We start from the raw sequence: 23640 nt of genomic DNA, 5'->3' as shown, positions 1-23640 counted from the left end.
CCTTGCTGCACTGTTTCACTAAAAAGCCTCTGTCACGTGAAAGTCAGAGTCTAGTCTAGTCCCAGCAGAGCTTGCTGGCTTCCCAGCCAGTGCACAGGAGCCAGGCAGAGGCTCACAAGTGCTAAGCAGAGCTGGTATGGACGGTCGTTAAAGCCTGACACATTGTCCGACACCTCTATTTAAAGCCGTGGAGCTATTAAATAAAATTTTTTAAAAGACCTCTCTTAAGCTCGGTGTGGTGGTGCACACCTGTAATCCTAGCAGCTCGGGAGGCTGAGGCAGGAGGATCATGGGTTCAAAGCCAGCCTCAGCAAAAGCAAGACTGCTAAGCGGCTCAGTGAGACCCTGTCTCTAAATAAAATATAAAATAGGGCTGAGGAGTGGCTCAGTGGAGTGTCCCTGAGTTCAATCCCCAGTACCAAAAAAAAAAAAAGACTCTTAAACACACCATCTTTCACACGAGGGAAGGGTAACAGTACAGCTCTGTATCAGACCCGCCCAGGGAGCTGGGGGGGCAAACCCAGCGTCCCACGTGTCCTTCACATACCTGCTCCATCCTCCTGGCTCTCCTGGAGCCCTGAAGGCGGGGAGGGGAACACCCTTACACTTTCCAGCTTTAGAGGGAGACTGACCGACTGTGGGTTTTATTTAAAAATGCCTCCTTAATGGAATCACTTTGCTTTGAAGAAACAATCCATAAGAGCTTAAGTGCAAAAAGAAAAATGTCACCAGCTCAAGTTTGTGTGCAGAAAGCTGGAAGGTGAACAGTGGGAGACGTAAACTCCTTTCTGAAACGTGCTGTTTATTTTGATCTCAGAGGGGGTACTTGGTAACAGGGAAAACCAGTTCATGGAGACACAGGGAGAGCCAGGCCCTGTGTTTTTACGTCAGGTTTTTCAATCAGCCTTTCTCCTGGGCAAGTGGCACAGAGCCCTCAAACTAAGGCCCAGGGAGACCCGGGGCACACGGGCCCCACGCTGGATCCACTGCCAGCCAGCGCCAAGCCGGGTTCTCAGCCTGGAAAAGGACGTCTTTGTCCAACAGACTCACGAGCTTTCTAAACACACCACAGGACTCAGGAAGGACATCTTTATTGGCCGTTATCTTTGGAATACAACCACCAGGCTCTGCAGGTGTGACTTAGTACATGTACTGGATTAGCAATGCTTCTAGGGTTCACAAGGTCAAGGCCAAGGTTCTGATGAAGGTAATCTGGTTATCAACTGAGTATAAAGGAAGCTATAAAATGGCTCAAAGCAATGTGGCCTCTTAGAGGAAGATCCCAGCGACTCAGACGCTCAAGGAAGGACCCCGGAGACTCGCAGGCACTGCAGAGAGACGAGGGAGGACCAGCCGGAAGCCCCACATGCCTTCTGTGCACCTGGCCAGGGACTCCAACCGCAGGGTCAGGGCGGGCACTGGGCACGGGGTCGGCTGGCCAGGCTCAAGCAGGCAGAGGCGGGTGGGCGGCGTCTCCCCAGGGGCGGTCAGTCGTCTTCCCCTCCACAGAGCAGCAGCAGGGCCTTCTTATAGTCCCCAGAAGTGTCGCCCTGAAACCCCAACGACCTCGTTAACCACCCGACTCAGAGGACGCCCAGGAAAGGGTGCCAGGGAGCATCTGGCAGCAGCTTTATTCCTATGACTGCTCAGGGTGACGTGTGACTCGCACATGGGGAATGTTGACGGAGTTTCCTACCCCCTAACCCTGTTGGACTTTCTGACCTTACACCTTAAAGGCACAGTTTCCAAAGACAAGAACATGTTCTTCTCTCTAGCAACACAGGGAACAGGGAACCTTGCCCAACTACATTGACGCCAAGCTTCCCAGAGGAGCCTGGTCTGCAGCCCTCACGCTGGCTGGAGGGCCCAACACCAAGGCAGCCGGGATGTGAGTACCAACAGTACCAACGGGTCGAGCTGCAGAGCCTGGGCAAGCTCCCGGGCTCCTGGCACAGCCTGCCGACACACGTTAGCCAAAGCTTTCTGAAATTCTGCTGTCCCCAAGAGGGAAGCGGCCAGGGAGCCGAAAAGGGAGGAATCTCACTAGAGGACACCCAGCGCCTTTCTTTCAACAGAAGGACGTGTAAACCGGGCTGCTGGCTCACCCCAGGCGCACTCGGGCTGGTTCTCTCCGGGCTGAACTTGCTCAGTCACCTGTCACCACCACCTAATCACGCTCTGAGGTTACAGCAGTCTGTGAGGGCACCCCACTCCCAGGTGGCCCCTGGGACCACCCCACCTGGGGAACACTGCAGAGCTCCCGGCTCTGGCCTACCACGGGATTCTGAGCTGCACGCAGCCCCTGTCCTGCCTGTCTGGCACAGGACGTGCTGGTCTGTCCCGGACCTGAAACCGGATCCAAAGAGCAGTTCTAGTACCTTGATCATGGAATACAGTGAGGTGGCAAAATTCTTCCGGAACTCCTTCCGAATGTTGAACAGATCGATCTCACTCCTGGACACCAAGACTCTGATGAGGGTGTGGTCATCTGTCCCGGCTCCCTTTGAAAAATAAAAAGGGCGAAAGCAGCTCTGAGCCCGAGCTGGGCACGTGGACAAAGTCAACAATTTGGTAGAACTGGGCTCCGTGTTTTAGGGGAAAACTCCTAACGCCTGTCGTCTGAGACATAATCAGAGCTGGAGGACGATAAGAAAGAGGGTGGCACCGGTCAGAAGACGCAGCGTCCACTCACCTTCATGGCGTAGTAGAGGGTCTCTGCAAGGTAGGCAGGTATGCTTCGAATCGACTTCACTGGAAAACAAGCCAAGTGACGTCAGGTGCTCCCGGACTGCAACCACCCGGGCACACACTGTGCTCCCAGAGCAGCACGGACGCAGCACAGCCGGGCCCTCGTCCCTCCCCACAGGCCTTCAGAGACACGGGAACGGCACAGGAACGGGCCGGCTTTCCATGCCCCCCTGAGCACTGCTAGACAGAGCAGCCGGGGCCGCTGCCACGCCAGAACCTTCATCACCAAGACTACACAAACTACTCAGACGTGTCCTTCCCAAGACACTCGGGCGAACGGCGCAGGGCTACTTCTCCCCTCTTTGGAGCCTTGGCCTCTCTTCCTGTATCTGCCTAGCACACCGGCAGCATGCGAGTTACCCGGTTCTAGGAACACGCCACGGCTGACTAGGGAGCCGCTCGGCCCAGAGCCCACTGTGGCTCTGGAGACCTGGAAACTCTAGAAATGGTCAACAGTGACCGTCCTTCAACTGTGAGTTTTGTGAACTCTCCCTTTCCCAATGCCTCTGAAAGATAGCCACTACTAGCCATAAGTGAAAACTGTACGTGAGCTCTAATAGTGAAGGAGCCGTCCAAGTTCTCACGAACTGGACATTCAGAGGAAACTCAGTGCTCACACAGGCCACCTCTTCTCGAGAACAGGACGGCCTGACCTCAACCCTGAGGCTTGGCACCAACAGCAGACAGAGGCTCTCTGCAAACCTGTGTGGAACCAGGACCCTGGGAACCACTCCCAAGCTGGGCCCCCCCTGGCCTGGAGGGACGCGATACCACAGTCAACTGCACAAAGTCTGCACCTCAATTTTCCAGATTGTACTGAACATGTGGTTGAAATAAAACTCTAATTTTTTTAATATGAAAACCACATCCTCTATTACATTCTGGGTCTCTCTTCTAACAGATGGTGATGTCTCAGTCTGCCTCGGGGCTGTGAGCACTGTACTGAGAGAACTCTAAAATGCCACAGGTTCCAGCCTCTGAGATGGTGTCCCCAGCCCTCCAGGTTCCCAGGGAACAGTGAGGTCCCCATGTGGCTTCAAACAACTCCTAACAATTTCCTCTGGATCCCGGAGCACCGGCGAGCAGGCCAGCGTCACATGAGTGGGAGACAAGACTCTGCCCTCCCGGTGCCGTGCCAGGCTCCTCTTTCCATGAACCATGCCCCACACCTTCAGATTCAGCCTCAAGCGAGCAGAACCCGTTAGCCGCTCTCGCCATGGACATTACACACTGTGAGGTCACCTACCAACGGCAAGCAGCAGCTGCTCCAGGTGTCCAGAAGTCTCCCGGTCGATGGTCTCCTCAATCTGGAACCCCGATATGGTCATGTACTTGTCAAACACTAGGAAAAACAAAAGGAGTTTTGACTCACACAACCATGGATCCTTCCAGCAATCAGAGTTCTCGCTGCGCGGCTCTTCTCCTACCCAGCGCCTTGTCTCTGAGGGAGCCTGTGCTCGGGCTCAGGTGCCAAGCCAGCAGCGACAGTTCACGGCGCTCTCTGCCCACTGACCTCCCAGCCCCCTGCCAGTCCGGACCAGAGGGACCTCAAGGAGAGTCTGCTGTGGGGACTCTGAGATGTCCTCCTCTTCCTTACAAAAAGTGACGGAAATGACTGGTTTACCCCTTTCTTTTCTTCTCGCTGTGAAAATGGTTAGTTCAGAGCTACAGCAACTGTCTCGTGACGACGAGGCAGATGGCATGAGAAGGAAACCAAGACACCGAGGACAGCGGGGTAGGAAACCAGGACGATCCCAGGTCCTGCCAAGCCCGCCTCAGAATCCACCTGCAGAACTGAAGCCACCATGTGGGCTCCGTCACCTGCTCCTGAACACATTCTCAGCTGAGAGCATAAGTCCCGGAGACAACCCAGAAGCGGGGTCTCAGATCCACCATCCTGGAGGAAACACCCGAGTGAGCCGCCACTCATGGTCTGTGACTGAGGGACGCCCCAGAGCCCGACCCTCACCACCCTCCGGAGACGGGGGCTTAAGCTCCTGGTTCCGTAAGTCACAGCAGCGGTAAAGGGAGTCAGCAGACCTGCCCAGGTGGCACAGGGTGCCTCAGAGACCAGGGCAAGGCCACAGGGCAGCGTGTCCGCCACCCAGCCTCTTTCACTCACCCCTTCTCAAGTGCGACACACTCCGTGTTCCGAAGATGGTAATGAACTTCTCCTCGTCGGTGCCCCACTTGAGCTCTCCGGCCTGAAACAGCACCTGCAAGCATTCCCGCCTCCGTCAGGAAGGCTCTCTGCGACCCCCAGGCCCTGAGCCACCGTGCAGCTTCCTGCAGACCACACGTGCTTGCCGCACGTCTGGCCCTGTCCATTCCTCCCGTCTCCAACTCTCAACTCGGCCTCCGGGGTTTGGAGCGCCACTGGGGCTCGCCAGGATTCACAGGTCAGGTCGAGGTGACAAAGCACAGCACCAGGCAAGACTAGGTCTGCCCAGAATGCCTTCTGTGACTTCCAATTTTGGGGGGAGGAGATTTCTGATCATCTCACTGCGGTCCATCCACTTACGTTTGGGAAATCCTAAGCAGGAGTTCCAGGACCTGGAGGATCCAGGATCTGCTCCTGTCTGACTTGGGCTACGCTGTTCAACAGGCAGCCACCGGGCTTTCTCTTTGCCACTGAGTTACCAGGCTGGCCGAGGGAGACCCCTGCTCCCCTGGGAGCCCCATGCCGTAGCCGTTCTCGGGAGGCCCACCCACGGCTGGCTCAGTGGGTCTCCTGCAGCCATCTGAGAAGACCTGGGCCTGCTTCTCAGGCCACCACTGGAAACCTTCCAGAGCGCCCACTCCTGGAGCGGGAACAGGAGACTCAGCCCGCCCCCCCCCCACACACCCACAAGGAATTAACGCTGGGAAAGTAAGAAGGCGCCTCAGCCCTGAACAAAGCCCCCCCAGGGGAGTGCGACTTGGAGCTCAGCTGGAAGGTGGCTCAGGAGGGGTCCGGCTGGGAACACTGGACTGCTGTGCAGAGTGACAAGGCCAGCTGGGCTGCCCTGCTCTTGAGTGGGGCCAGGGCCCGTCCTCACCCACTGCAGGAACGGCCCCTGGCTACGTGGACGGCTCACGCACTGCTCACTTCCCTGCTGAGGGCCCACTGAGTGCTGTGAGCTGGGCAGCTCTGCGGCCCCTGAAGGGCAGGGGGGCGCTTCAGCGTGAGGGGCAGTGCAGTGGCAGAAGGCCTGCGGTGCAGTGGGCCTTCCTGTGCGGGCCACCTGACCCCTGGAGGTGACTTGGGGCTACCTGCAAAGTGCCCGTGCTGAGGGCTCAGCAGGAGAAGCAGGCCGAGGCGCAGGGAGAGCGCCGGGAGAGCCGGGGCAGGGGCGCGGACGTCCACATTAGGAACGGGCTCTACCTGGGGACAGTGGACCCAGGAGGGTCCTCGGAGCTTACGCAGGAACAGGAAGCAGGCCTGCGTCTGGCAAGGCGGGTGGGTGAGGGTCAACAGGCAGCAAACCGCCCTCGGCTCCTCCCCGCAGCCAGGCAGAGAGGGCAGCACTCACACCCCCAACACAGCTGCCCAAGAGACGGGGTGCTCTCCTCACTGCACCAGCACGTCAGGCCACAGGCCAGCGGGCCACTGTGCAAGCCCTGGAGAGGGCCCACGGCGCTGCCCACTTCCCTGAGGACCAAGACTGCCACAGGAGGGGCAGGGGGACGCCAGGCGACTCGGGAACCCAAGCAGCCCCTCGTTCCCCACCCCCGGGCCTCGGCTCCAGGTGCAGACTTCCTGACACACAGCTCCTGCACCTGGACACCTCGTAAGCCACACGGAGACCACACAGGGTCTGAGAGTCTGCCAATGTGACATTTGGGAGCCACTAACACCTGGCTGACAGAAGAGAAGTACCGGCCAGGCCCGGCAGTGACATCTGCAGCCCAGCCACAGGAGCCCGAGGCCGGAGGGCTGCAAGTTCCAGGCCAGCTGGGCAACTGGGCGGGGCCCCGTCTCAATAAACAAGGGGTCTTGGGGTGCAGCTCAGCAGAGTACTTGCCTAGCAAGTGTGCGGCCCCAGCACCACAGAAAAACAAAACGGAGGGACGACATTGTTTAGAATTCTTCCAAAGGACAGGCAGGAGCACTGCAGATGCTAGGTGACCCGCCACCACTCATGGGACAGGACGACACACACCTTCAGACGCGATCCTTCCTTCTTACCCCTTCCTAAGAGACCTACTGCCCCGTTACCAGTGGGGTCAATAACACTGGGTGGTTGCCGTTGTTTTTTTGCAAAATTCTTTGTTTTTTGGATGTTTCATAACAACAAAAAAGGAATGATATGTCTAGGTGGAACTCACTGTACTATTTCACTTCATGTTTGGATAAAATATTTTATTAGCCAGACCAGAATGAGAGAACTCTGCCGAGGTGAGTCTTGTGATCTGTCATGGACACCTGAACTGGATTGTCCTAGAGACCTCACAACACACCTGGTGACGCTCCCTTACCACATATTCCTTCCATGCACAGATGGGGGCAAAGTCGCCACACAGCCGGCCTCACTCACCTGAGCGTCTTGTTCAACTTGAGCTTCGTCGATTCCAGCATCAGGGTCTCTGTTCGCCTATAAGACAGTACGTCCCATGACTGAATCACTCCAAAGGAAAAATGTCCCACCTGGTGGTTATGCACGTAGAGCTCTTTCTCTTAGGAATAAATGGCTTTTCAAGGTCACCTCAATCCTACAATCTATCACACAGAACTGTCCAAATCCAACCTGACCCTCCTGACCCTGCTGTGAAAGCGGAGGACACAGACTGCTCTCTGCAGCCAAAGGCTGAGGCAGCCGCTCAGAGCTGAGGCTGTGCGTTGTGAAAGGTAAACAAGCACAGGCTGCACACACCCACCAGCAGGACCAACCAGCACAGAGAGCATCAGAAGAATTTCAAGTGGCTTCCCTGGATAATCAGGCCACTCCACCTTCAGACTCTCTCCCCTACCCCCAAAGTCCTAGGCACTGAATCCAAGGGCGCGCTCCCACCAAGCTACATCCACAGTTCTTTTGCTTTTTATCTTTGAGACAGGGTCTCGCTAAGTCGCAGAGGCTAGCCTTGAACTTGCGATTCTCCTGCCTCGGGCTCCCACGTTGTGGGGATTACAGGTGTGTCACCATGCCTGCCAACTTCAGACTTTTCACGTCAAGCTAGAGTTGGTCTCCACCCAATACCTGAAGGAGAACCACCAACATCCTCTGGTAGTACCCCGAGGTGTCCCCCACCACGTCGTCTTCCAGGCTTGAGCCGTACTCTGCAACAGAACCATTCCACACTTACTCACAGCTGCTTTCAAATAGAAAGCGATCCTGCCCCATTCATCAGAGGAAAGAGATACAAAATAAGAAATACTGTATTGATTAACAAATTCTCTCTGTCCCGTCTCTCAGTGCTGGAGACTGAAGACAAATGCTGAGTGGCTGGGAGGCATGACCACAGTCTCCCCAAGCCGTGATGCAGCCTGGGCCCCGACTCAGCCATCCAGAAGGGCTCTGGAGAGCCTCTTAAACACTTTGACCATAAGATTCAACTTCTCCTGCTTCTTCCCAATGTCCCACGTGACGGGTTTCCCATGTCTTTCACCCTCTGAGTGGCCCTTCTCTGGGCATGGCCATATTCTAACCTCCCCCCAATAAAATATGTTTTTCTCTGCAGCTAATAAAGTTAAGTGAGAGACAGCGATGGCATTCTGAGGTATGCCCCCTCCTGCCTCCAAGGTCAGGGAAAGGGAGAAGCAGCGAGGACTCAAATGAAGGCAGCTCTGCCACGGACACTCGCGGGCGTTCCCAAGTCCACAAATACCTGCCAGAACTACAACGCACTGAGACAGCAAAAGAAGGAGGAAAGAGGCATCACTCTAAGGTGTGAAAATATGTAATCATTACTTGAAAGCAGGCAACTTTAAAAGACTAAAACTTCTATTTTAAAAGACCCAAAAAATCATGTTTACTTCAACCAGTGATCCAAGTAGAATCTTGGCGGGAACCTCTGACTCCTTCCTCTACTGCAGCACCCACAAGTAACCAACCATCAGCCCTATCCGAGATCTCGTGCTCTGAGTGACACCCTGGACTTCCCATAACTGTGTGGCTGTTAAGTCCCAAACCCCAGCTCACCTTGGGACATGCAGCTGGAGTCAAACCCCCTTCCTCATCGGCTGTGGCACTGACTGCTGTGCAGTCCACTCAGAACCACACATGGCTCTGAACCAAGCCCGGATCCACAACACGCCACACAAACCCCCAACCTGGCCCAACTCGCTGGCGACACAGGCCCCTCCACGATGGCATGCTCTCTCAACTGCACTCCTCTTTCCAGTGTCCACACCTCTGAGGACAGTGGCCCTGCTCCAAAAATGCCTGTTACCTACTCCAAGCCCAGTGCCCGGCTCTACGGAGAGACAGGACAAACAGAATCTGTACTGTAGAGTGTCTGAATATCTAAGGTGTGACGTTCTGGTATGTATACGGTGGGACGATCGCCACCACACAGCTTTCTCTCTTAGACAACGTCAAGTCCTTGACAGGGCTCCATTGCACAGTCGCCCCCCGCACCTCGGATCTGCAGAACTTCTCATCCTAATGAAATGCAGTGCCCTTGGCCATCGCTGCCCATCACCCTCGCGGCCCTCCCCTCCCAGCCCCGCCAGCCCCACCCAGCTCTGCGTGTTCCACACATGCGCTCCACCACGCTGTCTTCCTGCGCCTGGCTCCTTCTGCAGGTTCATCTGTGCGCTACAGGGGGCAGGCCTTCCCCGTAGAAGGCTGAAGGAAGTTCCTGTGCACACACACCCTACTTTCTTGAATCATTCCTCAGCAGCTGTCAGGCCGCCCGGCCTTGAAACTCTGAGCATCTCATTTGTACCATGAAGCCTCCCTAACATCCAATGCCAACAACCTCTCAGGTGATCTCAGTTGGAAAGGGGCTATCCTTTAACTATCACAGTGGCACTAAACCACGTCACCAGGCCTCAGGCTGCATGCTGTCACCACCATCCTCTCCCCAGAGGGACAGCTGGGTACTACATCAGGTAGAGCGGCCGGCTGATGCTCACCACCTCGGCCTCACCACCTTCTCCTCTCACTCTAGGAGAAGCAGGAGACCCTGCACTTTGGAAAGGAGACTGTTCTGCTGCCCCACATTTCACACCACTGACCTGGTGAACAGAGTCATCTCTAAGACCCAAACTGACCCAGAGGGCGCTGCACTTCCCTAGCTCAGGGCAAGAGCCTGGGAACTGTGCCGTGCATGCTGACCACCTGGTCAGGAAGGAGGTCTGCCCTGAAGGAACACAACTCTACCTTGACTTCCCTTTGCTAGATTCCCCTTACAGATGCTCCAGACAGGAACACAGACTTTCTCCCAAAAAGTGAAGGATGCTCCAAAAAAATTCAAATGCAGAGTATTGTGTCCCAGCATTGCCATTAGCTAAACAAAATACGTTTACTCAGACATTTTTACTAACCCTGATCTGGAAAGGGGGTTAGGTATCTTTTCCCAGGTTCCCGAAAGGTCTTTGAGATAACTCCACCTACACTAACATAGAACTGAATGCATTTGAAGGAAGAAAAACTATTCACATACACCCCAAAGTTAACAGGAGAGAAAGACACCCCTAGAATTCCTCTATTAGAATCCTATGCAAGCCATAAGCAGCTTTTCATGAGCTACTAAAACAGGTGAAGGTTTTGACTGAAGAAGAAAGGCAGCTGAGTGGCAGGTCCCCCTCCACTCACTCGACAGCTGTGAGCCGCCGGCCTGTGGCATCTGTGGGACAGGATGGAGAGGTGACAGTGGAGATGGGAAAGACGTCAATCCAAACACTCACCTTCTTCATACACTTGCTTTATGGCTCTGAGTTCTTCAGGTGTCCTTGAAGCAATGATTTCTGTCAGGACTTTCTCTTTTGTCCCGGCTCCCTGTTTGGAGATTTATTTTTAATAGAGAAAACATGTCAGCAGTAAGAATAAAAAGGAAGTTATTTTGCCAGAATAGATGTTACGCAGATTGTGCACAAATATCCCCCAACACGACGTGGGCTTCTCTTTATACAAGCTCCACTAGTTACAGAGATATGAAATTTCAAGTTAATTTGCTCTCCAAAGATAATCTTATTATTTATTTTATCTTTCATTCTTTTTGTCTAGTGTAGAGCAAGGTATACTGGTATAAAAGGTATAAAGGTATAAAAGATAATGTAAATTTGCAACTTATAATCTGATCGGCTAATTCTAGTTGAAGGTAAAACATTTTAATGGAACTGACACAGAACACATGATTGCGTGTGGAAGATAACAGGTACTTCATCTGCACCTCAAAAGTAAGCTCCTGCCCCCGAGTTCTGCTTCTCCTGCAGCCAAAGCAAGCTCGCACCCAGGGCACTGCTGCCACGGGGCAGGGACGTCCCCCAGAGGCCCTGTGCTGAAAGCTCTACTCCCAGAGAAGCACCCGGAGCCTCCAGGAGGCAGAGCCGTAGGTCCTGGAGCACGCCCTGGGGGTCGGGCCGTGCCAGCCCCTCTCTGCCCACCCCTCTCTGCCCACCCCTCTCTGCTCGGGGTGAGCGGCTTCACTGCCCACGAGCTCCCACCAGGAAATGCTGCCTCAACACAGATCAAGCACTGGAGCCTCTACAACCAGGGGCCCAACCACCCTCTCAGATGCCTGTCACGGCCACAGGAAGCTGAGTGACAGTGACCTAAACACAGTTGAGGAACTGCATCCGTGGAAACAAATTGGAAGTTGCTCTCTGTATTTTTAAAAAATAGTATTACCTGATTTTCCTTTTTCTGCTTTTAAAAATCATATTTATGCCACTAAATTAGAGATATATGCAACGATTGACTGAACTTAAGTTTTTAAAAGGCAGAATTATGTTCTTTTTATTTTTGTTTCTTTATCAAAAATCAAGTCCAAAAAGCCTCAGCTCATCCTCTGGAAAAATTTCAGCTGCAGCTGACCATCTGGGGTGCTGTGTGAAAGCCCCTTCCTCAATAACCCACGACTCTGCTCACACCAAAAAAAACCCTACAGAAATGAAGAGAATCAGAATAAACCAGCTACCGACTGAATAAATCTCCACCTCCCATGCTAAAAGTTACAAGTCCTGGGCCGAGTTACCTTCTTGCGGCTAAAGCTCAATCTCCCACTCAAGATCAATTGTAACTGAACTCCTTCCTGCCCACAGAGTCCCCAGGCGGCCAGGCCATGCCCCAGGCCAGAGCCCAGCCAAGGGATGCACACACAGTTTCTGCACACCTGAGTCACAGCCAGTTCACCAGCTACTTTGTTATTCCCTAATCAAGCAATTTTTTGTTTAAAGAGTTAAAATATTTCATCCACCATCATTTTAAAACAACTCAAAATTAGAAGACAGGCATAGAAGTAAAATATAAAAATTTAAATTTGAAAAAGCCAGTTCTGGTGAGCTTACGAATGCCAACAGACGAAGGTCACCTTGTCATTCTGCCCCCACTTGTCTTCTCAGCACCTCCCAGAGCTGCCTCTTACACGAAGCCCACCCTGAAGTCAGTCAGAGACAGACAGGCGTGGGACGGGCCGGTTCCGCAGCCTCTCACCTTCAGAGCGTGCTTCAGCTCGTAGGCGTCGTACAGCCGGGAAGGCTTCATCAGAGCCACGATCAGTTTCTCAAATTTTCCAGTCAGTTCTGATTTCAGGTCATCCAGGAGATCCTACGCACAGCAGACAGGCAGAGCTTTAAGGCGATTCTTCTTAAAGGTGACCTGGGGCCTCTGCCTAGTGAATGCCGTAGGCTGCTGCCTTCAGGTAGAAGGCGGTGAGCTAGCAAACCCACAGCCTCCCACGCTGAACAGCAGGCCTCAACCCCGGAGGGAGGCCACCTATGCACCAATCTGCTTCTAGGAGATGAGTTTCTTCATTTCAAGCATTTCATTTTAAAAATGGTATTGAGAAACACAGACATCTTTATAAAAATTCCCCCAAAAAATCATCAATGTGTTTTTTAAAAGGACAGAATGTAGCCTGTCACCCTTTTCCTCGCGGTATCTGATGATAGTCTGATACACAGCAGGCTACAGCGAACGGATGCTCCTGAGGACTGAGAGACCTGCTGCAGGGCGAGTGCGGGGGCATGGCCCCCGGCAGCATCAGCAGCAGGGACCTGGACACGGTGCCCAGAACACTTCTCGAGGTGGGGAGGCAGCGCAGGGCAGACCACCTGTCCACCCCAGACACGGCCTGCGTCCCTGCCTGGCACCAGAAAAAGGGGGAAGGGGCAGGATACTTTCTCTTTTGTCTCACAGTGAAACGACAAATGTGGATTTCCAGAATAACAGACTGAAGTATGCATCGTGCGTTCTGCACCAAATCTAAAAACCTTTGCTTTACAATGTCAATCAAATAAGAGCGCTTGGCTCTACTAGTTAAAAGTCCACTTACTAAGATCACCAGGAAAGCGGCCCACACTGCACTAGAGGCCCACACCAGACAAGGGTGGTAGGGTGGCCCAGCAGGATGCGCTGAGGGAAGGCAGAGGCCGCACCGTGGCACTAACAGCCCCAGCACTGGAGCATGGGCTGCGGGAGGCAGGCAGGAGGGAGCAGGAACACAGCAGTCAGTGACAGATGGCCTTCACAGGAGACCGTCACACCACTGCCTTGCAGACTGGCACACTGTGCCCTTGACCCTGCAGGCTCAGCCAACCTCTGCTTCCAGAACCTGCAGTGGGTCGACGGGCACCACACTGCTGTGTCCCGGCTCCTGCGCGACCCAGCACTGGCTCAGGTCCCCGGGAGGATGCAGTGCAAGCTAGCTCTGTGTCCTTGTGAATGAAGGAACGGAGGCCTGCAGGTCGGCCTCCACAGACACCGAGGGAAGGTGCTGCACACAGACTCCTCCAAACCCAGAACTGCGCCGGCTACACCTTAGGAGGAAGGGGGCCTTACCCTGCCAAACAGAGTTTTGAAGGCCTCGGCGATCTCCTGGCGCTGCGCGTTGCTCCGAGATGTCAGCAGAGTCAGGATGCTCTCCTCGTCGGTGCCTGCGATTCAAGGTTAACGCCAGGCTGGGCTCCCTCAACCTCCCTGGGACCAGCTCCCCAGCCACTTCCCTCTCCTCCCTCTGCCTGTGAGTGTGTAAAATGTCTTGTACATTTTTCTGAATAATTTATTAAGCAAAATATTGAGGATATGTAAAATGCTGCGTATCCTACTCATTACTCCCCACTCCCAGTGTATTTTGAAGTAGACAGAAAAATACTCGTGACTTTTTAAAAAGTTGTCTGGAGATTTTTAGACAACACATAGTCACTGTAATAACAGCCATTCACAGGGTACAATGTGTGGGTGTACAGCGGACAGAGAGAGCTGGCTTCAAGTCACACGCAACCTAGAGTGGACACCCGGCAGCTGTGAGGCAGAACGGCTGCACCCCGAGGCTGTGTCCGGAGTAGCAAGGGAACCCCAGAGGGCAGGGCCAGGAGCAGGGCAGGCTCTAGGACACTGCAAAAGCGCAGCGACGGGAAAACACGAGGCTTCCAAAAGCAGCAGACCCCCCGCCCCCCGGGCTGGAGAGAACACACCAAGCCTAACAGGGGACGGTCTGAAAGGGGCTGGGAGGACATGGAAGCACTGGACCCTCGTGAGAAGGGGCCCCAGATCCAGGGATCAGCCACGCAGGCAGCCCCTGAGATAGAAACACTGACGATATGTAAAACGTTCCATATCCTACACTCGCTGCTCCTGATAATGGCCAGAAGAGAGCCTGCAGCAAGGGAAGGTCCCCGGGGAAGGCCCCGCACAGAAGTGGGGTGTGAAGGGGCAGGCGCACAGCCCAGGCCTTGCCCTCTGCAGGGGGGTGGATTCTCGGCTGCTCGGTCCTGGAGTTGGGGACCCATAGCACGATTCTGTTGATTCAGCTTTTCTTCTACACATTTCAAATCTTTTCATTTTCCAGAATAAAAAGGAGGTGGGATTTACCCAGGCCTTTCATGGCCTTCCGAAGAGTTTCTGCATCAGCCCGGTCATCGAATCCACGGAAGTCGGTCACGGTGCCTCTGAGAGCCTGAGACAGAAGCACAGTGCTGTCATCCACGTCCTGCTGACCAGCAGGGCAAGAGCGGCCGCTGCTGCCCACCAAGCTCAGCCTCTCCACAGGTTCACCACCTGGGAAGACCCGCCCCATCTGAAGCGGGAAACGGGCCACTGAGGCACGTGGCAGGACCACTTCGCTGCCTGAGCTCCCCTGGCCCCAGGAGCCTCATGTGAGGCTGGCTCCTTCCTCCCTGGGCTCCACCCATGCACAACACCCACCCACCCTCCTGGCTTTAAGGGCACCTTCCCAGGGCTGCTTCCCCCCAATCACCAGGGGCACACAGGCCTGCCCCCGACTCAGTCCTAAGCAAGGCTCGCTCCATGTTGTCACCCTGAGCCCTGCTCCTGAGCACCTCACAGGGACTTTAAGAGAACTCAGCAAGAAAAGACATGTGGTGATCCACGTGCCAGAAGCACTTGTTAGAAGACGTTCTTTTTCAGACCTCCGGATACACATTAATTTGTCGTGTTTCTAATAATCATAATATTTCCAAAAAAGGTCACAAGATCATTAGGTCCTTTAAATCCGGAGGCTTTACTAACACTGAGCCACAGAGCTGATGTGATGATCAAGGAGTTTCCCGGCATTTACTTTTTACCAACACACGTTTTGTAATTTCCTTAAAACTCTGTTACGGGACCATCTATAACAGGGAAAAACAGCTACAAGGAGGGAGGGTGGAGAACACCTAGTCTGCTTCACAATGTTTTTTATTATTCAATTACCCACAGGAAGAAAAGTTCCCTTCTGCCAACAACACTGTGATACCAATTAAACTCAAAAGTCTGATCCTCAACACCACATAAAAATAAAATAAAGATGTTGTGTCCACCTAAAACTAAAAAATAAATATATAAAAAAAAATTTTAAAAAAGATGACAACGGACATGCACAACCAGAGAAACGAAGAGGTGTGCTCCATTTGTGTACAGTGAATCAAAATGCATTCTGCTGACATGTATAACTCATTAGAACAAAATTTTAAAAATTAAAAAAGATAACAACAGAGAGTGTCATTCCATGGGGAAGAACTTTTACAGCACCCAGCCCCAAAGGCCATCCAGGGACCCTAAACACATTTCCTGGAAAGGTGGCACTCAAGAGTCCAAGGAAGTGACCAAGGCGACCCTCGGCCACGGCATGGACAGTTCCTCTACACCCCCTTCTCCGTCAGGCCGGTCCCCAGCCTCCTCTGCCTTCCTTTGTGCGAGGACCCCGCTAAGGCAATCTAGGCGGACTTCTGACCACCTATGTCAAGGACTGAACATCCCATGCTTTCAAAGGAAGCTACTCCTGGATGTGGCACTCAGGAGGCAGGGCGTTGAGACTAAAAACGACAGCCGTTTTTAACACTTTCCACATGCTAAGTACTACACTGATCACTAGGAAAGTCCCGATGCCACAAGCCAGGCACAAAATGGCAGATGTGGACGTGAGAAGTGCGGCAGAGTGTGTCCGCACCGAGGCTGGAGCAGGTAATGTGAGCACATAAACAGTGACCAGAAGGACCAAAGAGAATAAACTGGAAAAAAATCCCCAAAAACGTCTGGAACGTTGCCTGTAGGTTTGCAGCCAGAATCAGAAAAGCAGAGACTGGCACGACTATGTTTCGGGATGCACAGAAGCTCGGGAGGGGAGAAGGAGATGGCCTGCAGCTCAGAGGAGGGTGACTTCAACACACCGCAGCAAGCAGTCAGGTGCAGAGAGGCCACCAAGGGAAGGGCCTGGTGAGGAGGGGGCATAAAAGCCCCAACACACAAGCTCCTCTGTGGCCACAGCAAGCCACCGGCAGGAGGACTGGCCAGCCCTGCAGATGCTGGGCCTCCTCCCGCAGCAGGGACACTGGAATGGCCTGGGCGAGATGGAGACGGGAGGGCAGCTAACCCGAACACAGACGCAGAAAGACCCAACCACATGCAGCAGCAGGGAAATGGACAGGAGACCCGCAGGGCCCAAGGTAGGGGACATGGACAGGAGACCCACAGGGCCCAAGGTAGGGGACATGGACAGGAGACCTGCAGGGCCCGAGGCCAGGAAATGGACAGGAGACCTGCAGGGCCCGAGGCCAGGAAATGGACAGGAGACCTGCAGGGCCCGAGGCCAGGAAATGGACAGGAGACCCGCAGGGCCTGAGGCAGGGGAACTCCAAGGGCAGATTCTGGCCATGCAGCTGAGCACCAGTGAGCAAGAGGCAGAGCCAGGACTTGACTCAAGTCATGGGACAGTGGCTCCTGGTCCCTAGCAACAATGCTGCACCGCCTGGAGGAGAAGCTGCCCAGGGTGATGCGCAGTCACCAGGGAACCGCGTTCCCCGAGGAAGGAAGCGGCAGGCTCCAACTCCACGGGGGTGTCCAGGGACGGGCAAGGTGGAAGGGCCCACTGGGTTCCGCAGGAGTCTGGGCGGCACAGAGCCCTGGCTGCAGGACACTGGGGAGTGAACTGACACTCTATCTCAGTGGAGCCTCATTTCGCAACAATAGTTTGTAAAAAAAAAAAAAGAAAGGAAAGAAGCTTTTAAAATCACACTTAAAAAAAAGAAAACTTGAGGTGGTTTGTGGTTTGTAGATTACACAGAAACTGCCATCTGAGAGAGGGGGGTTTAGAACAGGGAGAGGTTACTTGCCTCAAAGAAAAAATAAAATATATCTGACCCTCGGGACTGAAGGAAATGAGGTAAAAAGGAAAAGAGAAGAAGGTCCTCAAGAATCTCAGCCATTTCTATGAAGAAATAACTAACTACCGGCCACGTTTTCTAAGAGCTTTCTAGAAATCGTGAAACACTTGTGCCTTCCACACCACAGAGTCACTGCCCCAGCCAGCGAGGCCACGCACAGTGGGAAGGAGCCAGACGTGAGTCACAGACTGAGTCACTGGGCAGACCTTGTGTGGACATCCTGTCTGCAGCCCACCACTGGGGCCCAAGACTGTCTGTAAACGTGGCTCTGGAGGACTCTGCTGGAGCCCCACCCTGCAGCGGGGCAGCTCCATCTCCAAGGAGCTCTGTCCCTGCTGCAGCCTCAGCTCACCCTCCACCCTTCATCCCACCACGGCCTCTCCAGGATGACCACAAGCTCCTGGACTACAGAGGCCAGAACCCAATCCATGGTTCATCTCAGCTTCAAACCCATCCTTTCTCCCCCTCTAAAATAAAACGTCCTTTTATCCTCAAGGCCTAGGCATGCCAAAATAAAATGAAGAAAATCAACCCAAGAGCAGGGAAGGACTGTTTTCCTGACCCAGGGAAGTCACACGTAAACAACGATTTCAAGTGCTCACTGTCTGGAACTTTCTGAATAAAGCTCCCCTGAACGTACAGAAGACCTCGAGGCCCTCCTTAAGCCTGTCTCCCAGTCCTGGGCAGTGGCTGCTGACCACCCACCGGCACCCCCCATGCTGCAACGAGGAGCCAGAGATCCTGGACCAAGCGCTGGGGCTGCCTCAGGCTTCCAGGGGTCAAGGCGGCTGCTGAGGTGGTGGGAGACAGGACTGCCTCCCCTGCCGGCCAGAGCAGCTCGCGTCCCACCTGCAGACACCGCAGAGGCCCCAACGCCTCCTGTGATGGTGGGCCCCACAGGTGGGCAACACGTTCCCAGAGGCCTGCGGGAGGCAGACCAGCAGGCCCAGAGCACAGCCCCACCCATCCCTGCCCTGCTCTCTGAGAAGCTGAGGCCACGGGCAGGCAGGCCAGTCCCCAGCACACCCAGCTGACCTCCTCCCCACTTCCTCGCCCCTCATGCTCCCGCAAGCCTGCTCCTGCCTCGGCCACTCTGACCAGCTGCTTTTGACCTCTTTCAAAGTTTAGGGTCGGGGGAAAATGGATCACTGTAAAGTAAGCTATTCACACACTAGTATACAAGGGCTTGTTGATAACAAATGAAGATCAGTAAGATTTAAATCTTCATTGTGCGTGTCTTTAACCCTCTGACAGTGACAATGCCTTCCCTTGGCAAAACCTGCGAAATGGGAACGAAAACTGTGTGTCCTCAACGTCACCCTGGAACAAGGGTGGGGCCCTGAGCCTGCTGGAGTGAGGGAAGCTGCTGCCTCCCAGGAGCTCAAAGCTGGGCATCCTGCAAACAGCACTTAAAAAGCCCCATAGCTGACAGTGCAGTCACGCCAGCGCTCCAGAGAACAGCGAGCACACCAACTCCATCTCCTCTGCATCCCAGCAGGAAGCACAAACGTGCAGAGCACCACTGGTCCTGGGACACACCGACAGTGAGCTAGCTTCAAATCCTTCTAGTTGTAGGAAGATATAAATCGTGCAAAAGCAAACGGCTCTACAGAGATGAAGGAGGATTCAGAGGTCGCAAAAACCCTGTTTACTACAGTGCCACCTAAATGTTTCATAAGGAACTCAAATTCAACACATCTATTTCTAAAAGTCTCTTATTTGCCTCAAACATGCATTCTTTTCTCAAAAAAAAAAATATATATATATAAATATATGTATGTGTATATGATCAAGGTCAACCAGTCACCTTGACCCTCACCTGACCCTTTCTCAGCAAACACCACCCTACTCATGCACCAAATTTACCTACTTCTCCCAAAGGACCCTCCTATCTGAAGTCCCAGCCACCACCTAGTTCAAGTCCTGACAACAGATTCCTGCATACTGTTCCCTCTTCTTCCCTCTCTAAACCCCCATCTCACTACCCACCTCTGCAGCCCCCCGAAATGCAACCACCACAATAGCACCAGGGCGATCCTGGCTAAACACAAACCTGACTGTGGCACACCCCAGGCACAACTCTCTCACACCTCCCCTACCTACACAGCAGCTCACACACCTGGTCCGGCTCCTGTCGAGAGGCCTCATTCCCAAGGCTCACACTCCTGTGGTTCCAGGCCAAACTCCTTGACCCTCACTGAGCACAGTATTCGCTGTTGCTGGCCCTCCCTGTGCCTTCCCTCCTTTGTCCCACACCACCAAAGCAGCTGAGCAACCTCAATCCCTTCTTCTGTGAAATGAAACAGTAATACTCATTTCCAAGATGCATCATGGGCGTTAAATAATGCACACGGAGGACTTGGCAATGCACCTGCTCCATTAATAGATTTCAAGATGTCTATCAGAGGTCAATCAATCTTTTCTGGTTAAATTCTTAGCAAGACAGTCTTACCTATGGTCTGCACATACTCCTGATTTCTGGATTTTTTTGCATACTTTTCTAGGCAGGGTGGACCCACATAAGAAAAAAATTATTAGCAGTAAAAGATATAACTCATAAACATGAAGAATCTGTATGGTAGAAAACTACATTTTAACTCTTTAATAAATAAGAAACATTAATATTTAAATAATACATTTTCAACTGTGGAAACATGCACCTCTAGGACTCAGGTTTCAGATCGCATTACTCTAGAAGTCCCAGGAGTAGAAGCCTCTGGTTCCCACCCCAACAGGTTACCCAAAGGCATTTCCATAGAAATGGACTGAAACCTCATCCTGAGGCTCCAGCTGACCTGCAATCACACTGGGGCACAGAGCAGATTTTAGACAGTAAAAAGGCAATCACTCAATGTGGCCTTCTGTACGTCATCCACGGTAACCAGGAGGAGCAGATCTCCATCTTACCATGTTTCACCACACATCTGTCACAGGTGTTATGCCAAATGTTTTTGTAAAAAGTGAGATGGAGGCCTAGGGTTGTAGTAGAGCGCTTGCCTCCACATGTGAGATGCTGGGTTCGATCCTCAGCACCACATAAAAATAAATAAAGATAATAAATAAATAAAAACAAAGATATGTTTTAAAAGTTATTTTTAAAAAGTGGGATGCAACCACTATGTGAAGCTTTCTTTTTAATTATGCCAATGTTACTTAAAAATCACGTGTTACTAAGCTGCCTTTGGTGTAAGATTAGGATGACGAAATACAAATGTGTTATGCAGTGAAATACAGTAATTTTAACCAATTTAAAAAATCTTTTACTTCCATGGTTTCTAAGGGTAATTCTTAACAAAGTAACAGCAAAATTCAAGATTGCATCTTCTTTTTTTAACATGTCTTGTAACTTCTATGGCCAATAATTGGTTTGGTCTAATAAACAGGCCTGGCATTGTACTGTGATAGGAATCACACATGTGTAATTTTATAATGGAAGCCACCTTCTCTCTGGCTTTGCATATTTGCACATTGATTATTATCATTCTTTGAAATTATTACTGTCCACGTTTGGAACATGTGTTCATTTGTTCCATCTTGGTTACAGCCTATGCATGAAAAGGAACTGACTGAAAGCTTCAGACATCACTAGGAAATTTACAAGAGATCTGAGGACCAGCCTAGTGAGCAGGGATAAAGGGAATTATTCTCTGATGCACCCCCCCCCCCCCCCAGTCAAGATAGGGAAGGATCCTCCTCAGGGAAGAGCTAACTTCACATAAAAGTATCCTTTCTGTGGGGAAGAACCAAAAGCAAACTTTCCACTTGGAAGTAATATGAGAACTGGTTCTAATAACAGTTAAGTGCAAAAGAGGAAGCCACAATAGGGGCACTGAATAAACTTAATAAGTTACTAATTGGTCTAATCCTCCCATTTTCTCTTGGAAAGGCCCATGAAACCTTATTCAATTTTGATAAGTCAGGCTGATAAAAAGTGAACTACAAATGAGAGAGAGCATTGTTTGGGCATTTAAAACACTTGTTTAAAAAAATTACCATGGCTCTGGCAAGCCAGTTAGATTGGCAAGATGTGCGAAATAGTTTCGGGGTGGAGTTTTTAAGAATTGATATCTTATTCACAAAAGATTTATAACATGATCAATCTTTAAAGATTACTATATAAATCACACTATTTCCTCGTTTCTACAGTTTTGATAAATATTAATAATTGAAAAAAGAAGAAGAAGCCCGCATCAGGAAATCAACTTCTGAAAAGTCCCAAAGCAAATCCAGTGCAAAACTCGTTCCACCAGATCATTACTTAAAAAAACAGCTGTTTAAAAAATCGGTTCCTTTTAGTAAACGAAGTTTCCTAAACGAACGTCCGCTTTAGTAAACTCTGGGGCGCAGCAGCTGGAAAAGAGCTCCAGCCAAGCTCTGCCCTTAAAAGTCAGGCTCCCCACCCCACCACCCACCTTCCCCGCCCACAGCCCCAGACACCGGGACCCACCCGCCTTCCCCACCCACAGTTCCGGACACCCGGGCCCCCCACCCACTCCGCACCCATAGCCCTGGACACTGGAACCCACCCACCTCCCCCACCCACAGTTCCGGACACCCGGGCCCCCCACCCACTCCCCCACCCATAGCCCTGGACACTGGAACCCACCCACCTCCCCCACCCACAGTTCCGGACACCAGGGTCCCCCACCCACTCCGCACCCATAGCCCTGGACACTGGAACCCACCCACCTCCCCCACCCACAGTTCCGGACACCCGGGCCCCCCACCCACTCCCCCACCCATAGCCCTGGACACTGGAACCCACCCACCTCCCCCACCCACAGTTCCGGACACCAGGGTCCCCCACCCACGGCCCGGGACACCACACCGGGACCCCCACCCACAGCCCCGGACGCCGGGAACTTTGGGGAAAAGTCACGGAGTCAGGGAGAGCAGGCCTCCGCCTCCCGTGACGCCAGCCGGCTCCCCCGCTCCAGGGTCAGCGACGCGGCGTGGGGAAGGCCCCGCGAAGCCCGCCACGTCACCGCCGCGGCCGGCCGGGTCCCCGCGGGGCGCAGGGGGCGCAGAGAGGGGCCGGGGGCTCCCGGCGAGACCCCCTCCTCATTCCCCGCCCGCAGCCAGTCTGGAAGCCCCGCGGCCGCAGGGTCGGGGGCGACCCTTACCTGTGCCATGGCGCCGGAGGTGGGGGAGGCGACGCCGCCTGCGAAGAGACAGAGCGCGGTCAGCGGGGCGCCGCCGGGTGGCCCGCCCGCCCGCCCGCTGCCCCGGGGAGCCTCCGGCCACCCGCCACTCACCGGACGGGACCCTGGCCGGATCTGCGGGGAGCGGAGCAGCGCGGGCAGCGGGGCAGCGGCCGAGCGGAGTGCGCAGCGGGAAGGCGCGGCAGGCTCTCGGCCAGCGCCCAGCAGCGGAAACGCCCCGCCGGCCCCGCCACGCCCTCCGCCACGCCCTCCGCCCGGGGCTCAGCGCGCCTGCGTGGGGCGCGGCGACGCGCGCGTCCCGGGGCCTGGGCGGGGCAGTCGCGTGGGGACCTGGACGCGGCGCGGGGCGCGCGGTCCTGGCTCAGCGGGCAGGCCCAGGGAGCTGTCGGGACCGGGCCTGAAGCCACCTTCCCTGGCCGCTCCATTCCGCCGCTGGACTCCAGGGCTGGGCGTGCTTTTGGAGACTCAGTCCGGCGTTGTTTTGTGGGTTTGGTTTTTTGGGTTTTGTGCTGGGGATTGAACCCAGGGGCGCCTCAACGCTGAGCCACATCCCCAGCCCTTTTTATTTATTTTGAGACAGGCCTCACTAAGTTGCCTGGCGCCTCGCGAAGTTGCTGAAGGACGGTGCGACCTTGACGATAGCCAAAGCCCGAGCTTGGAAGTCCATTTCCCAAAGTGTTTGGTTTGTTTTGTGTTAAGTGTTGTTTCTTAGAAGACCCTCTCTTCAACTTATAGCCCTTTATCAGCATACGTGGGTCCTTCAAGACCTCTGCCTGGAATCCGTCGCTGCTTTCCTGCCAGCTGTGACTTTGTGAGACTGAAGTCGCAGCCAAGCCCCGCTTGGTTAGACTGAAAGGTCTAAGTGTAGGGCGAGGGCAGAGGGCAGGGAGAGGCCACCGGGCTGCTCTAGGGCGATGCTGGAGGAGCAAAGAGAAAGCCGCTCCCCTGCCCGGACTTGCGGGGGGTGGGTGCCTGGAGGCGCTC

The 23640-nt window shown here is 53.6% G+C and overlaps 1 protein-coding gene across 1 annotated transcript; it reads right to left on the bottom strand.

The window, feature by feature from the left end:
- Positions 1–1075: 1075 nt before the first annotated feature.
- Positions 1076–22824, bottom strand: LOC114105748 (annexin A5). The gene is made up of 13 exons (XM_071614744.1): positions 22750–22824; positions 22618–22655; positions 14706–14790; positions 13674–13768; positions 12327–12440; positions 10580–10670; positions 7926–8005; positions 7266–7322; positions 4871–4964; positions 3995–4090; positions 2693–2751; positions 2379–2501; positions 1076–1550 (listed from the first exon to the last, which is right to left on the bottom strand). Exons 2-13 carry the CDS (start codon positions 22624–22626, stop codon positions 1488–1490), a joined length of 966 nt encoding a protein of 321 aa, XP_071470845.1. The 5' UTR covers positions 22627–22655; positions 22750–22824; the 3' UTR covers positions 1076–1487.
- Between the last annotated feature and the right edge of the window lie 816 nt (positions 22825–23640).

The sequence above is a fragment of the Marmota flaviventris genome, chromosome 7, assembly GCF_047511675.1.
Source record: "Marmota flaviventris isolate mMarFla1 chromosome 7, mMarFla1.hap1, whole genome shotgun sequence".
Taxonomy (NCBI): domain Eukaryota; kingdom Metazoa; phylum Chordata; class Mammalia; order Rodentia; family Sciuridae; genus Marmota; species Marmota flaviventris.
The sequence above is the reverse complement of the archived record's forward strand: the minus strand, read 5'-3'. Positions and strand labels throughout refer to the sequence as shown.

What these genes read in the sequence shown, in the direction of transcription:
- LOC114105748 (XM_071614744.1), bottom strand. An exon ending in TGTGTCGCACTTGAGAAGGG is followed by an intron (nt 4,091 to 4,870) that starts GTGAGTGAAAGA and finishes TGTTTTTCCTAG; the next exon opens with TGTTTGACAAGTACATGACC. An exon ending in CCCTCTACTACGCCATGAAG is followed by an intron (nt 2,502 to 2,692) that starts GTGAGTGGACGC and finishes TATTTTTCAAAG; the next exon opens with GGAGCCGGGACAGATGACCA.